This window comes from Physella acuta, unplaced genomic scaffold (genome assembly GCF_028476545.2).
Source record: "Physella acuta isolate Inbredline_101_S28 unplaced genomic scaffold, ASM2847654v3 ptg000333l, whole genome shotgun sequence".
Lineage (NCBI taxonomy): Eukaryota > Metazoa > Mollusca > Gastropoda > Physidae > Physella > Physella acuta.
Genome location: NW_026731852.1, coordinates 274,255 through 287,888, shown reverse-complemented (window position 1 = coordinate 287,888; position 13,634 = coordinate 274,255). Strand labels below are relative to the sequence as shown.

General features: G+C 40.1%; 1 protein-coding gene across 9 annotated transcripts in view; it reads right to left on the bottom strand.

Annotated features, from left to right (window-relative positions):
- The window catches only part of LOC131940832 (UPF0415 protein C7orf25 homolog), a 100,103-nt gene that overhangs the window by 83,409 nt on the left and 3,060 nt on the right, over positions 1-13,634 (bottom strand). For 5 of the 9 annotated variants that reach the window (XM_059299688.1, XM_059299687.1, XM_059299689.1 and 2 more), the window contains exon 2: positions 10,967-11,125. In XM_059299688.1, coding sequence (XP_059155671.1) covers positions 10,967-11,122 — 156 coding nt within the window. In that variant the 5' untranslated portion in view covers positions 11,123-11,125. The other 4 variants (XM_059299694.1, XM_059299691.1, XM_059299692.1 and 1 more) reach the window with 4 other exon arrangements.

Sequence of the window (13,634 nt, the reverse complement as noted above, 5' to 3'; positions counted from 1 at the left end):
AAGTTTTCTGATCTCACTAATAATTCGGTCCAAATTTTAATTAATGCATCTAAAAATTAATTAGGCGACCAATTAAGTCAAATTGAATGTCACGATGCATTGTCTTCATGTCTTGACCCACGTACCAATTACGAACTGTATCTGTCAGTTAGAAGTGCCTGCAATTTCGCTCGGCCGTTTCGATCTAGACAGACAGAGGAAGTGAGTTAAATAAAAGCTTGTAAAAAAACCACGGTAGGGGTAAATACTATGTTCTCTGTCTACTATGGGTGGGGTATCATAGAGAGTTGCAGTTGAACACTGACATTACAGACATCTCATACTTGGTGAGGACATTTTAGGATATAACAGTACCGTAGAATAGAGTAGAGGTACAAACAAATAATACGGAATACTTTGATTAATATTAAAAGCGAAACTAAGATGTATGGATAATTAGGATACCCACTGCCCCGTACAACTGTGATTATAAAATCAATCACAACATGGCTTCAGGGGATGATGTTGTGTGAGTTGACTGTTGTGTTGTCCAGGACGTGTTATGGAAGGCTAAAAGGTTCTCTAGATTGTAATGAAATATGAAATTTGATGCGCTGCTATTGTAAAGGATTGTATCTAAGCAATGGGAACGTAAACTTCGCACAGGTCTATCTACAGTAGAAAAAAAATCTGGCACGAACCAATAGTGAACGAATACCTAGAATAACATGGCCGACATATTAGCGTTATTTCACTGCTCAGTGACTTCTATTGGTAAACATCGACTACGCGGTGGGAGTAGATGACTAAATGGAACAGCAAGTGTTTTCATGCTAGTGAAACGTATGTGGCAAAAGACATGCTCTTTAGACAGCCACATAGAAACCTTGTATATTGTGACCAATATTCTGATACGTGGCTCATGCATTAAAAAACGAGAAGTGTACATGCAACTTGGAAGTAATTTTACCCAGTATGGCTAAAATATATGTGACATTTGCCCCTTCTAAACATCCTCGTCATTACATGAAACATTTTTATCCATGTACATTTTAACATCCTTGTATGTGGCACTTGTCATTAGCCCCGGCGTACATGAACCATTTTTTCATTAGGCCCATGTCTATATAACCTGAATGTCATTAGCCCCATGTCTATATAACCTGATGTCATTAGCCCCATGTCTATATAACCTGAATGTCATTAGCCCCAGAAGAAACATCTTGTCAGCCCCATGTAAATAAAACAATTTTTATTAGCCCTATGTACATGAACAATTATTGTCATTAGCCAATGGTATATGAACCATCATTGTCATTAGCCAATTGTATATGAACCATCATTGTCATTAGCCCCATGTACATGAACCATCCTTGTCATTAGCCCATTGTATTTAAAACATTCTTATCACTAACCCCTTGTAGACGAGCCATCCTTGTCATTAACCCCATGTACATGAACCATCCTTGTCATTAGCCCCATGTACATGAACCATCCTTGTCATTAGCCCCGGCGTACATGAACCATCCTTGTCATTAGCCCTATGTACATGAACCATCCTTGTCATTAGCCCTATGTCCATGAACTATCCTTGTCATTAGCCCTATGTACATGAACCATCCTTGTCATTAGCCCCATATACATGAACCATCCTCGTCATTAGCCCTATGTCCATGAACCATCATTAGCCCCATGTACATGAACCATCCTTGTCATTAGCCCTATGTACATGAACCATCCTTGTCATTAGCCCCATGTACATGAACCATCCTCGTCATTAGCCCTATGTCCATGAACCATCATTAGCCCCATGTACATGAACCATCCTTGTCATTAGCCCTATGTCCATGAACCATCCTTGTCATTAGCCCTATGTACATGAACCATCCTTGTCATTAGCCCCATGTACATGAACCATCCTCGTCATTAGCCCTATGTCCATGAACCACCATTAGCCCCATGTACATGAACCATCCTTGCCATTAGCCCTATGTACATGAACCATCCTTGTCATTAGCCCCATGTACATAGATACTGTTGCCCACCTCACTCTGTAAACAAGTGGTTCACACCATTAAATCTCACATTTGACTGTAAGACGTCTTTTGTTGTTTTTTATTATTATTTTATTTTCAAGCTTTTATTTAGAGCACAACGTCTATATGTCCATTCGTCCATCCATAAGTCAGTATATCTGCCCATCTGTGTGTCTGCCTGTCCGTCTATCTGTCTGTCCGTCCGTCTACATGTCTGTTCGTCTATCTTTCTGTATACCTGTCTTAGGTTTTAGAGTCGAATATCATAACTCAAATGTGACCTACTTTTCTGCATCAATTTCAATTTTATATATATATATATATATATATATATATATATATATATATATATATATATATATATATATATATATATATATATATCTCTTAAATTCAAAATCTATATTGAGTAAGCCATTACACATTAATATAAAGATTGCTATATTCAATTTCAAAAGGGGAGATAACAGGATAACTTGTTCAGTTGGGGGATGGGGTGGGTTGCGTGAAAAGTGTGTTGTTATAAAGGTTTTTATATTTGTTTACATCAAAGATAAACAGCCAAAAACTTAAGTATGGTTTAATAAATGCTGCGAGATTTGATGAAAACATAGTAAACTCACACAACATCCACACAACAGTAACCTCACACAACATCCACACAACAGTAACCTCACACAAGATCCACACAACAGTAACCTCAACCCACATCCACACAACATCCACACAACAGTAACATCACATAATATCCACACAACAGTAACCTCACACAACATCCACAATACAGTAACCTCACACAACATCCACACAACAGTAACCTCACACAACATCCACACAACAGTAACATCACACAATATCCACACAACAGTAACCTCACACAACATCCACACAATATCCACACAACAGTAACCTCACACAACATCCACACAACATCCACACAATATCCACACAACAGTAACCTCACACAACATCCACACAACAGTAACCTCACACAACATCCACACAACATCCACACAACATCCACACAACAGTAACCTCACACAACATCCACACAACATCCACACAACAGTAACCTCACATAATATCCACACAACAGTAACCTCACACAACATCCACACAACATCCACACAACAGTAACCTCACATAATATCCACACAACAGTAACCTCACACAACATCCACACAACATCCACACAACAGTAACCTCACATAATATCCACAAAACAGTAACCTCACACAACATCCACACAACATCCACACAACATCCACACAACAGTAACCTCACACAACATCCACATAACAGTAACCTCACACAACATCCACACAACAGTAACCTCACACAACATCCACACAACATCCACACAACAGTAGCCTCACACATCCACACAACATCCACACAACAGTAGCCTCACACCACATCCACACAACAGTAGCCTCACACCACATCCACACAACAGTAAACTCACACAACATCTATACAACAGTAACCTCACACAACATCCTCACAACATCCACACAACATCCACATAACAGTAACCTCACACAACATCCACAAAACAGTAACCTCACACAACATCCACACAACATCCACACAACATCCACACAACAGTAACCTCACACAACATCCACATAACAGTAACCTCACACAACATCCACACAACAGTAACCTCACACAACATCCACACAACATCCACACAACAGTAGCCTCACACATCCACACAACATCCACACAACAGTAGCCTCACACCACATCCACACAACAGTAGCCTCACACCACATCCACACAACAGTAAACTCACACAACATCTATACAACAGTAACCTCACACAACATCCTCACAACATCCACACAACATCCACATAACAGTAACCTCACACAACATCCACAAAACAGTAACCTCACACAACATCCACACAACATCCACACAACATCCACACAACAGTAACCTCACACAACATCCACATAACAGTAACCTCACACAACATCCACACAATAGTAATCTCACACAACATCCACACAACAACCACACCACATCCACACAACATCCACACAACATCCACACAACAGTAATCTCACACAACATCCACACAACAGTAGCCTCACACAACATCCACATAACAGTAACCTCACACAACATCCACACAATAGTAATCTCACACAACATCCACACAACAGTAGCCTCACACAACATCCACACAACATCCACACAACAGTAACCTCACACAACATCCACACAACATCCACACAATAGTAACCTCACACAACATCCACACAACAGTAACCTCACACAACATCCACACAACATCCACACAACATCCACACAACAGTAATCTCACACAACATCCACACAACATCCACACAACATCCACACAACATCCACACAACATCCACACAACAGTAGCCTCACACAACAGTAATCTCACACAACATCCACACAACATCCACACAACATCCACACAACATCCACACAACATCCACACAACAGTAACCTCACACAACAGTAATCTTACACAACATCCACACAACATCCACACAACATCCACACAACATCCACACAACATCCACACAACAGTAACCTCACACAACATCCACACAACAGTAACCTCACACAACATCCACACAACAGTAACCTCACACAACATCCACACAATATCCACACAACAGTAACCTCACACAACATCCACACAACATCCACACAATATCCACACAACAGTAACCTCACACAACATCCACACAACAGTAACCTCACACATCATCCACACAACAGTAACCTCACACAACATCCACACAACAATAACCTCACACATCATCCACACAACAGTAACCTCACACAACATCCACACAACATCCACACAACAGTAACCTCACACATCATCCACACAACAGTAACCTCACACAACATCCACACAACAGTAATCTCACACAACATCCACACAACATCCACACAACAGTAACCTCACACATCATCCACACAACAGTAACCTCACACAACATCCACACAACATCCACACAACAGTAACCTCACACATCATCCACACAACAGTAACCTCACACAACATCCACACAACATCCACACAACAGTAACCTCACACATCATCCACACAACAGTAACCTCACACAACATCCACACAACATCCACACAACAGTAACCTCACACATCATCCACACAACAGTAACCTCACACAACATCCACACAATATCCACACAACAGTAACCTCACACAACATCCACACAACATCCACACAACAGTAACCTCACACAACATCCACACAACATCCACACAACATCCACACAACAGTAATCTCACACAACATCCACACAACAGTAATCTCACACAACATCCACACAATAGTAACCTCACACAACATCCACACAACATCCACACAACATCCACACAACATCCACATAACAGTAACCTCACACAACATCCACACAACATCCACACAACATCCACACAACATCCACACAACATCCACACAACAGTAATCTCACACAACATCCACACAACATCCACACAACATCCACACAACATCCACACAACAGTAACCTCACACATCATCCACACAACAGTAACCTCACACAACATCCACACAACAATAACCTCACACATCATCCACACAACAGTAACCTCACACAACATCCACACAACATCCACACAACAGTAACCTCACACATCATCCACACAACAGTAACCTCACACAACATCCACACAACAGTAACCTCACACAACATCCACACAACATCCACACAACAGTAGCCTCACACATCCACACAACATCCACACAACAGTAACCTCACACATCATCCACACAATATCCACACAACATCCACACAACAGTAACCTCACACAACATCCACACAACATCCACACAACATCCACACAACATCCACACAACATCCACACAACATCCACACAACAGTAACCTCACACAACATCCACACAACATCCACACAACAGTAACCTCACACAACATCCACACAACAGTAACCTCACACAACATCCACACAACAGTAACCTCACACAACATCCACACAACATCCACACAACAGTAACCTCACACAACATCCACACAACAGTAACCTCACACAACATCCACACAACAGTAACCTCACACAACATCCACACAACATCCACACTACAGTAACCTCACACAACATCCACACAACAGTAACCTCACACAACATCCACACAACATCCACACAACAGTAACCTCACATAACATCCACACAACAGTAATCTTACACCACATCCACACAACAGTTATCCCCCACGAAGTCCACACCACATACACACAACAGTTAGCTGCCACAAAGTCCACACCACATCCATTCACAGCCCCCACATAGTCCACATCACATCCACACCACATCCACACAACAGTTATCCCCCACGAAGTCCACACCACATACACACAACAGTTAGCTGCCACAAAGTCCACACAACATCCACACACAGCCCCCACAAAGTCCACACCACATCCACACACAGTTAGCTCACACAAAGTCCACACGACAACCTAACTACGAGACGCGCCATGAATATAACGTGAGCAATCTCCCCTTTCATCTACCCGGAAGGCTTAAGAAAATTATCTGAAAACGATCGTATGGTATCTCAGTAATATTCACACGGAATATTCAAACCGGAAGTTTTCAGATACGTTGTTCCGAATAGTTAGGTAAAAGCTGATGATTTAGTTCTGATATGAATCATGCAAACTAAACAAAATGTCGATATAATAACAGGTGCATTTTCAACAATGCTTTTCTAATAATAGATATCATATCATTACAACATATTCCCATAGCGGCATTTCAGTTGTTAGTTGTTGTTTTTTTTACAATCATATATTATACACGATAGTATCTTTCAAAATCCCTGTATTTTGGTGGGTTTCTTTTAAATAAAACAAAGTAGGCGGAAGCACGCCCCAACTTTAGCCAGCCCACCTTTATGTTGACAAACACAAGCGATGACACGCCCCCATGGTTGATCAAATTAGATGATGAGCCGAAGAAAGGCTCAAGCTTTCGTGTCAAATCCATCACCGAGCTCTAGAACAAGGGCCGCTGTGGTACCAGACCAGAGTGTCCCTGGCCCCTGGACGTCCAAAAATCAATAGCAGGGAAATGTCCAGAAGGTGTGGCGTACCAATCTAGAGAAGTGAAGTCGCATTGTGAGAGATTTGCCAAACCATAACAGGGTATAAATAATGCAAGCAGCTGGCTGATGCTGCCAGTCGGAGCAGAGAGCCGCGGTAGCCAGATAAAGCTGTAGAAACATTGCCATAAAATAGACGAGGTGTAGAGAAACAGTGTATTTGGTTGATAAAAAACAACAGAAGACAAACACGTTTATAAAAGACGAATGAAGATACATAATGCAGCAGCATCTGGTCTTTTTTAAGTCATTTAATACAAGTAGAAAGCCACCACTTCATTAGTATGATTGACGAACATACAGTCAGATATATAAAATCTACAACCATGTGTTTGACAAACGAAGTCAACTAGATGACAATATATGTTATGTTTGACAAATGTAGTCACATATATAACAATATGTATGACAAATTATGAAGTCCCATATTTAACTTGATAATCATATTTTATGCTGCCATAACGCAGTCACGCAAAAATGTCTATTTTCAGACAGCTGTTGAATATTAATTGCAATTTTCTCTCTAGACCACAAACAATATGTCGATCTTTCATCCTTCGAGTCAGCCCACTGGTTCGTTGGAGTCTGACATTAGAACTAAGTCCTTGCCAAATGCTCGAGTAAATTGGCTGTCTGATTGGCCAATTCTTCACGAGCAGGCGCGCGCTGTGTGCTGTTTGGTGCAGGGGTTGGGAGCTCACCGAAACAAAACAGTTTTAATGAAAATGTAATTGGCGTATTGACATAAATCGATGGGTGGTGGGGGGGGGGGGGGAGTCGGTGCAGTTAATGGTGTCAGCATGCTGTTGCTTTTGGGCGAGTTTTGACCAGTAAGGTTGGTCAGATTTGAATTTGATAAATACAACTTGATTGCAAGATTTGCTTTTTGTAAATTAAAAAAAATAATATCTGTATATCTCACCCAACATAGTGAAACGTTGTTCACTAACAGGCATTGGATAATTATACAGTACCAGGCATAGGCAGCCGGCCACTAAATACACTTGACATACAGTGGCCATCAAATACGAAGGACAAACAGTGGCCACTATATGACCAAACAGGCCACCGGAGTCGAGGGGCCACTCACCACAAACGACGGGCGATGACCGGCCAGTAGAAAGATAAGTGATTAACGACATCTTCAGCTCATATCTAATCGGGGGAAGTTGGTCAACTGGATGATAACACACGGTTGACTCGAGTTGCTTCCCCGGATAAGTTTCAAGTTTGACAGGCAAAAACTAGCAAGCATGAGGAGACAGTGGGCAATCAGTGTAGAGGCACGAATCATCCATGATAAAACAACCAGCATACAACTGAGTGGCTTGTGTTGTAGCCTGTAGCTAGTTGCAATAACACATGGGCTTGATATATAGCCAGTTGCAATAACAAATGGGATTGATATAAAGCCAGTGGTTAGTTTCAATAACACACGGGCTTGATATATAGCCAGTTTCAATAACACACGAGCTTGATATACAGTCAGTTTCAATAAGACATGGGCTTGATATATAGACAGTTTCAATAACACACGAGCTTGATATACAGCCCGTGGTTAACCTAAAAAGACGTGGGATTTATAGATAGCCAGTAGTTTAACAAGACATAAACTTGATAAAGCCGGCCTATAGTGAGACCCAATTCATTACACAAGCCGGCCTATAGTGAGACTCAGACCAAGACACAAGCTGGCCTATAGTGAGACCAACACAAGCTGGCCTATAGTGAGACTCAATCAGACAGAAGCTGGCCTATAGTGAGACCCAGACCAACACAAGCTGGCCTATAGTGAGACTCAGACCAAGACACAAGCTAGCCTATAGTGAGACCAACACAAGCTGGCCTATAGTGAGACCAACACAAGCTGGCCTATAGTGAGACCAACACAAGCTGGCCTATAGTGAGACCAACACAAGCCGGCCTATAGTGAGACTCAGACCAAGACACAAGCTGGCCTATAGTGAGACCAACACAAGCTGGCCTATAGTGAGACCAACACAAGCTGGCCTATAGTGAGACCAACACAAGCCGGCCTATAGTGAGACCAACACAAGCTGGCCTATAGTGAGACCAACACAAGCTGGCCTATAGTGAGACCAACACAAGCTGGCCTATAGTGAGACTCAGACCAAGACACAAGCTGGCCTATAGTGAGACCCAGTCCAACACAAGCTGGCCTATAGTGAGACCAACACAAGCTGGCCTATAGTGAGACCAACACAAGCTGGCCTATAGTGAGACCAACACAAGATGGCCTATAGTGAGACCAACACAAGCTGGCCTATAGTGAGACCAACACAAGCCGGCCTATAGTGAGACTCAGACCAAGACACAAGCTGGCCTATAGTGAGACCAACACAAGCTGGCCTATAGTGAGACCAACACAAGCTGGCCTATAGTGAGACCAACACAAGCTGGCCTATAGTGAGACCAACACAAGCCGGCCTATAGTGAGACCCAGTCCAACACAAGCTGGCCTATAGTGAGACCCAGTCCAACACAAGCTGGCCTATAGTGAGACCCAGTCCAACACAAGCTGGCCTATAGTGAGACTCAGACCAACACAAGCTGGCCTATAGTGAGACCCAGTCCAACACAAGCTGGCCTATAGTGAGACTCAGACCAACACAAGCTGGCCTATAGTGAGACCAACACAAGCTGGCCTATAGTGAGACCCAGTCCAACACAAGCTGGCCTATAGTGAGACCCAATTAAAGACACAATCTGGCCTATAGTGAGACTCAGACCAACACAAGCTGGCCTATAGTGAGACTCAGACCAACACAAGCTGGCCTATAGTGAGACTCAGACCAACACAAGCTGGCCTATAGTGAGACTCAGACCAACACAAACTGGCCTATAGTGAGACTCAGACCAACACAAACTGGCCTATAGTGAGACTCAGACCAACACAAACTGGCCTATAGTGAGACCCAATTCAAGACACAAACTGGCCTATAGTGAGACTCAGACCACTGACTGGCGAGAAGACTGGAACAAGTGTCAGCCAATCAATACAACCCTAATCCTGGACCAGACTTTAAAATAGATTTTCCAGAGAAATGCAGAACCCGTACTGTGCTTACTTTTACAGCAGTTAAAACACAGAACATTTGCTGTCTTTACATGTGTTTCTATTATTCTAACAAACACAAAGCACTTGCTATCTTAACATGGGCTTTCTTTATAACATAACACAGTACATCTACTATTTTAAGCTGTGCTTACTTTTATCACCGTTAACAAAAAAATTATTAAATTAAGTTATAATGTATTTAGCAAATTCAACAAAACAAGTAATGTCATTAAAGTAATGAAACCTTAGCTTACATGATCATTTCCCAACATAGCACCAAAGAAAGGGAAGCACTGAGTTCATGTGTTGCTCTTTAACAATAGTTAGCAACTGGACAACAACCCCCCCCCCCCACACACACACACACAAAACGTGATTATAATAACAAACAGCCTCAGAGATTAGGTACAAGCAACATCAACAACATTATAACAATAACAATTTTCTTTAAATTTAATGACAGAAAATAGTCACCAGCATATTAATTTGCTCTTGTGATATTTTTGTATGGTATTGAAAGGGAAATAACTCTTTAAATTATTTACATAATAAAAAAAATAACCGTAAGTTAATATTGATTCTGTGAGAAATTACTTTTTTTTAAATTAAAACTAATATTATTACATACAATTTGACATTTTAATCATAGACTTAAGGTTAATACTTGTAATGAAATTTTAAAAATGTAAGTAGAATTCATATAAAAACTTACTGAGTTTAAAAACTTTATTTCTGCATTGATTTTCTTCTGTAATTTTGAAGTCCCTTGAATATTCACAAGCTTAGTCAACCTGGATTTCAAGGACTCAGCGAAATCTATATAGTCCTCTACCCCAGGGTAGCTACTTATGGGGTCTCTGTCTGTCATATTCTAAAATATAGATAAAAAATACTGATTACTTTACCTTGAAAATATTAGATGTGTAATGCTTGGCTTGGTATTTATTTATAGTAAGACGTAATGTCACTTACTATTAGAAAAAAAAATGTAACCATCTCAAATCAAAATCTGATTAAAAATATTGATTATCATTGCTAATTCTTTACAATGCTGCAGAAAATTGTAAGTCTGGCAGGTAATTTCAGAAATCTTCTCTGTTTGCTAGTGTACATAATATATAACTAGAGTTTGAGATTAGGCACTAAATGACCAATCACTGCACATGTTGCTTTTTTGCACCCTACTATGTCCAAATGTGGAGAACTGAACACAATTTTGTAAAAATGAACACTGCTTGCTTTACTAGTAACCCTCTAAGATTTTAATAAAAATTAAAACATTGATGTGTAATGTGTTTTAGACAGCAATTGGGATTCTCCAACAAAATTAACTGTTAATGTCCAAGTTCCTCTAGCGCTTATCAAAAGAGCACTGACACGTTACTACATGACCCAAACATTTTATTATTATCAGGTGTTTTTTCCGTCATCTTGGACAAAACAGCCTACTTTAACTTTAACTATTATCAGCCATCCTGCATGCCCCAAAAGTTTCACACACCCTCCTCTATGGAGAAGTATACGTAGTCTCTATCTGTACTAGTTACTATGAAGAACTAACTAGCACTAGATCTAGAAGGGCATGGGTTCTCAACCTGTGGGTCTTGTCCCCCAAGCGGGTTGCCATGGGTTTTCTCAGGGGTTGCCAACTCCCACCAGAAAAAAAAAACAGCTTTACAAACTTGGCTTGGAATGTTGTTCTTAAAAAGTTAATTATCATCATCATCTTTTCCCTGCTTGTACTAAAGACACCTGGGGCAGAGGAAGTAGAGTTCATCTGTTTAAATTTTAAATGACTTTTCCATACAAGGGGATAGTGTGGTCAATTTGATGCTCAGCCACCTTTGCATCCCTAACATGAGTCAGGTACCCATCAGAGTTGGGTGGACCCAGGGACATCCTACAGACTTGAGCCCGGGACCTGAACTTGAGTCTTTCAGGTTACCGAACAAAAGTTCTAACATTTGACCACATCATCACTAATCATGGCTCTCCAAGACCTTCAAAATTCAAACGTAACATTTAGATTACACGTTAAAGTATTTGGACTTCTTTTGTCTGCGTGTCTGTGTGAAAGTAGTTGCAGATATCAGATACTTGATTGAACAGTTTTCAACAAGAGAGTACAAACATCATTTAAATTGCATTGGATATTTCAAAATAAAAAAAAATCCCTTACATAACTGGAGAAAAGCTTAATGTTTAACTTAAAAAGGCCTATAAATATTAAATAATGATACACTTAGATGGTAATAATAATATTATTAATTTATTGAATTGTAGCCTATTGTTATGACTACACTCCAACACTTGAGTTAGATTAAAGAAATCAAGTAACTAACAACAGTTCAGACTACTCACAGTACTGTACTATACAATCTGTCAGTGAGATTGAGAATAGATGGTTAACTCTGATTCTGAGGGACTAGATTCTAGATTCTATGAGCCGATAGCTAACAGTACACCAACCTAACAGAAAACTAACAGTTCAACAGTGGTCAGTACTACTACTAGAATCTAGTACTAGACTACTGGGAACTAACTAAACTAAACTTTTACTAAACTGATTTTTTATTATTAATATGTTACTTATTAATAACTACTATAACAAGTTAATAACAAGTCTAGTGACAATTTAAGCGCAATTTCCTTAATTAATTTTTTGTGACCGAACTAAAGGATATTTTCGAAAACTTTCTTCGGCAATATTGTTCTAAATTATGGCAGGAATCGATTGGTAAATGTTTCAAGTCACTAAGTGGTCTGGTTGCCGAGATATGGGCCAAAAACTGTATTTTTTCGAGGTTTTTTGGCTTTTCCGGGAAATCCAGGAAGGAATTCCCAGAAATTTTTTGGCCCACAATCATCCTCGGAACTTGCTTAACATATTTGCTTTGGAACTAGTCCTCGATATTGCTTCGTTGAGGAGGAGATACCACTTAAAGCTGCGGACATACATCGCACACACATCCTTGACGAGTTAATAATCGCAATTGTCCGTATGGAAATTGCGCTAAAAAATTAAAATCAAAACATTAAATAATAAATAAAATCTTAATAGGATAGGATAGGCCTACAGTACAGAGTACTTGCCTTAATTTAATTTTTAAAATGTTGCTTAAAATAACCATAAACTTGTGGGTATTCTATAATTCGGTAATCTATCGTTTTGGGTACGTAAAATCGCCCGCGGCTATTTATGTACGAAAACGTTACCTCATTGTCAAGGCTTTAATAGAAGTATATTGTCATACTTTTGTGTCAAATATTATAGATAAATGAATAATAAACCTAAATCAATGGCTAAATATATCGATATAGGCCAGAAATTAACTTTAAACAGCAGTGTCTGAGAGCAAGATTTGCTATATAAACAGCAG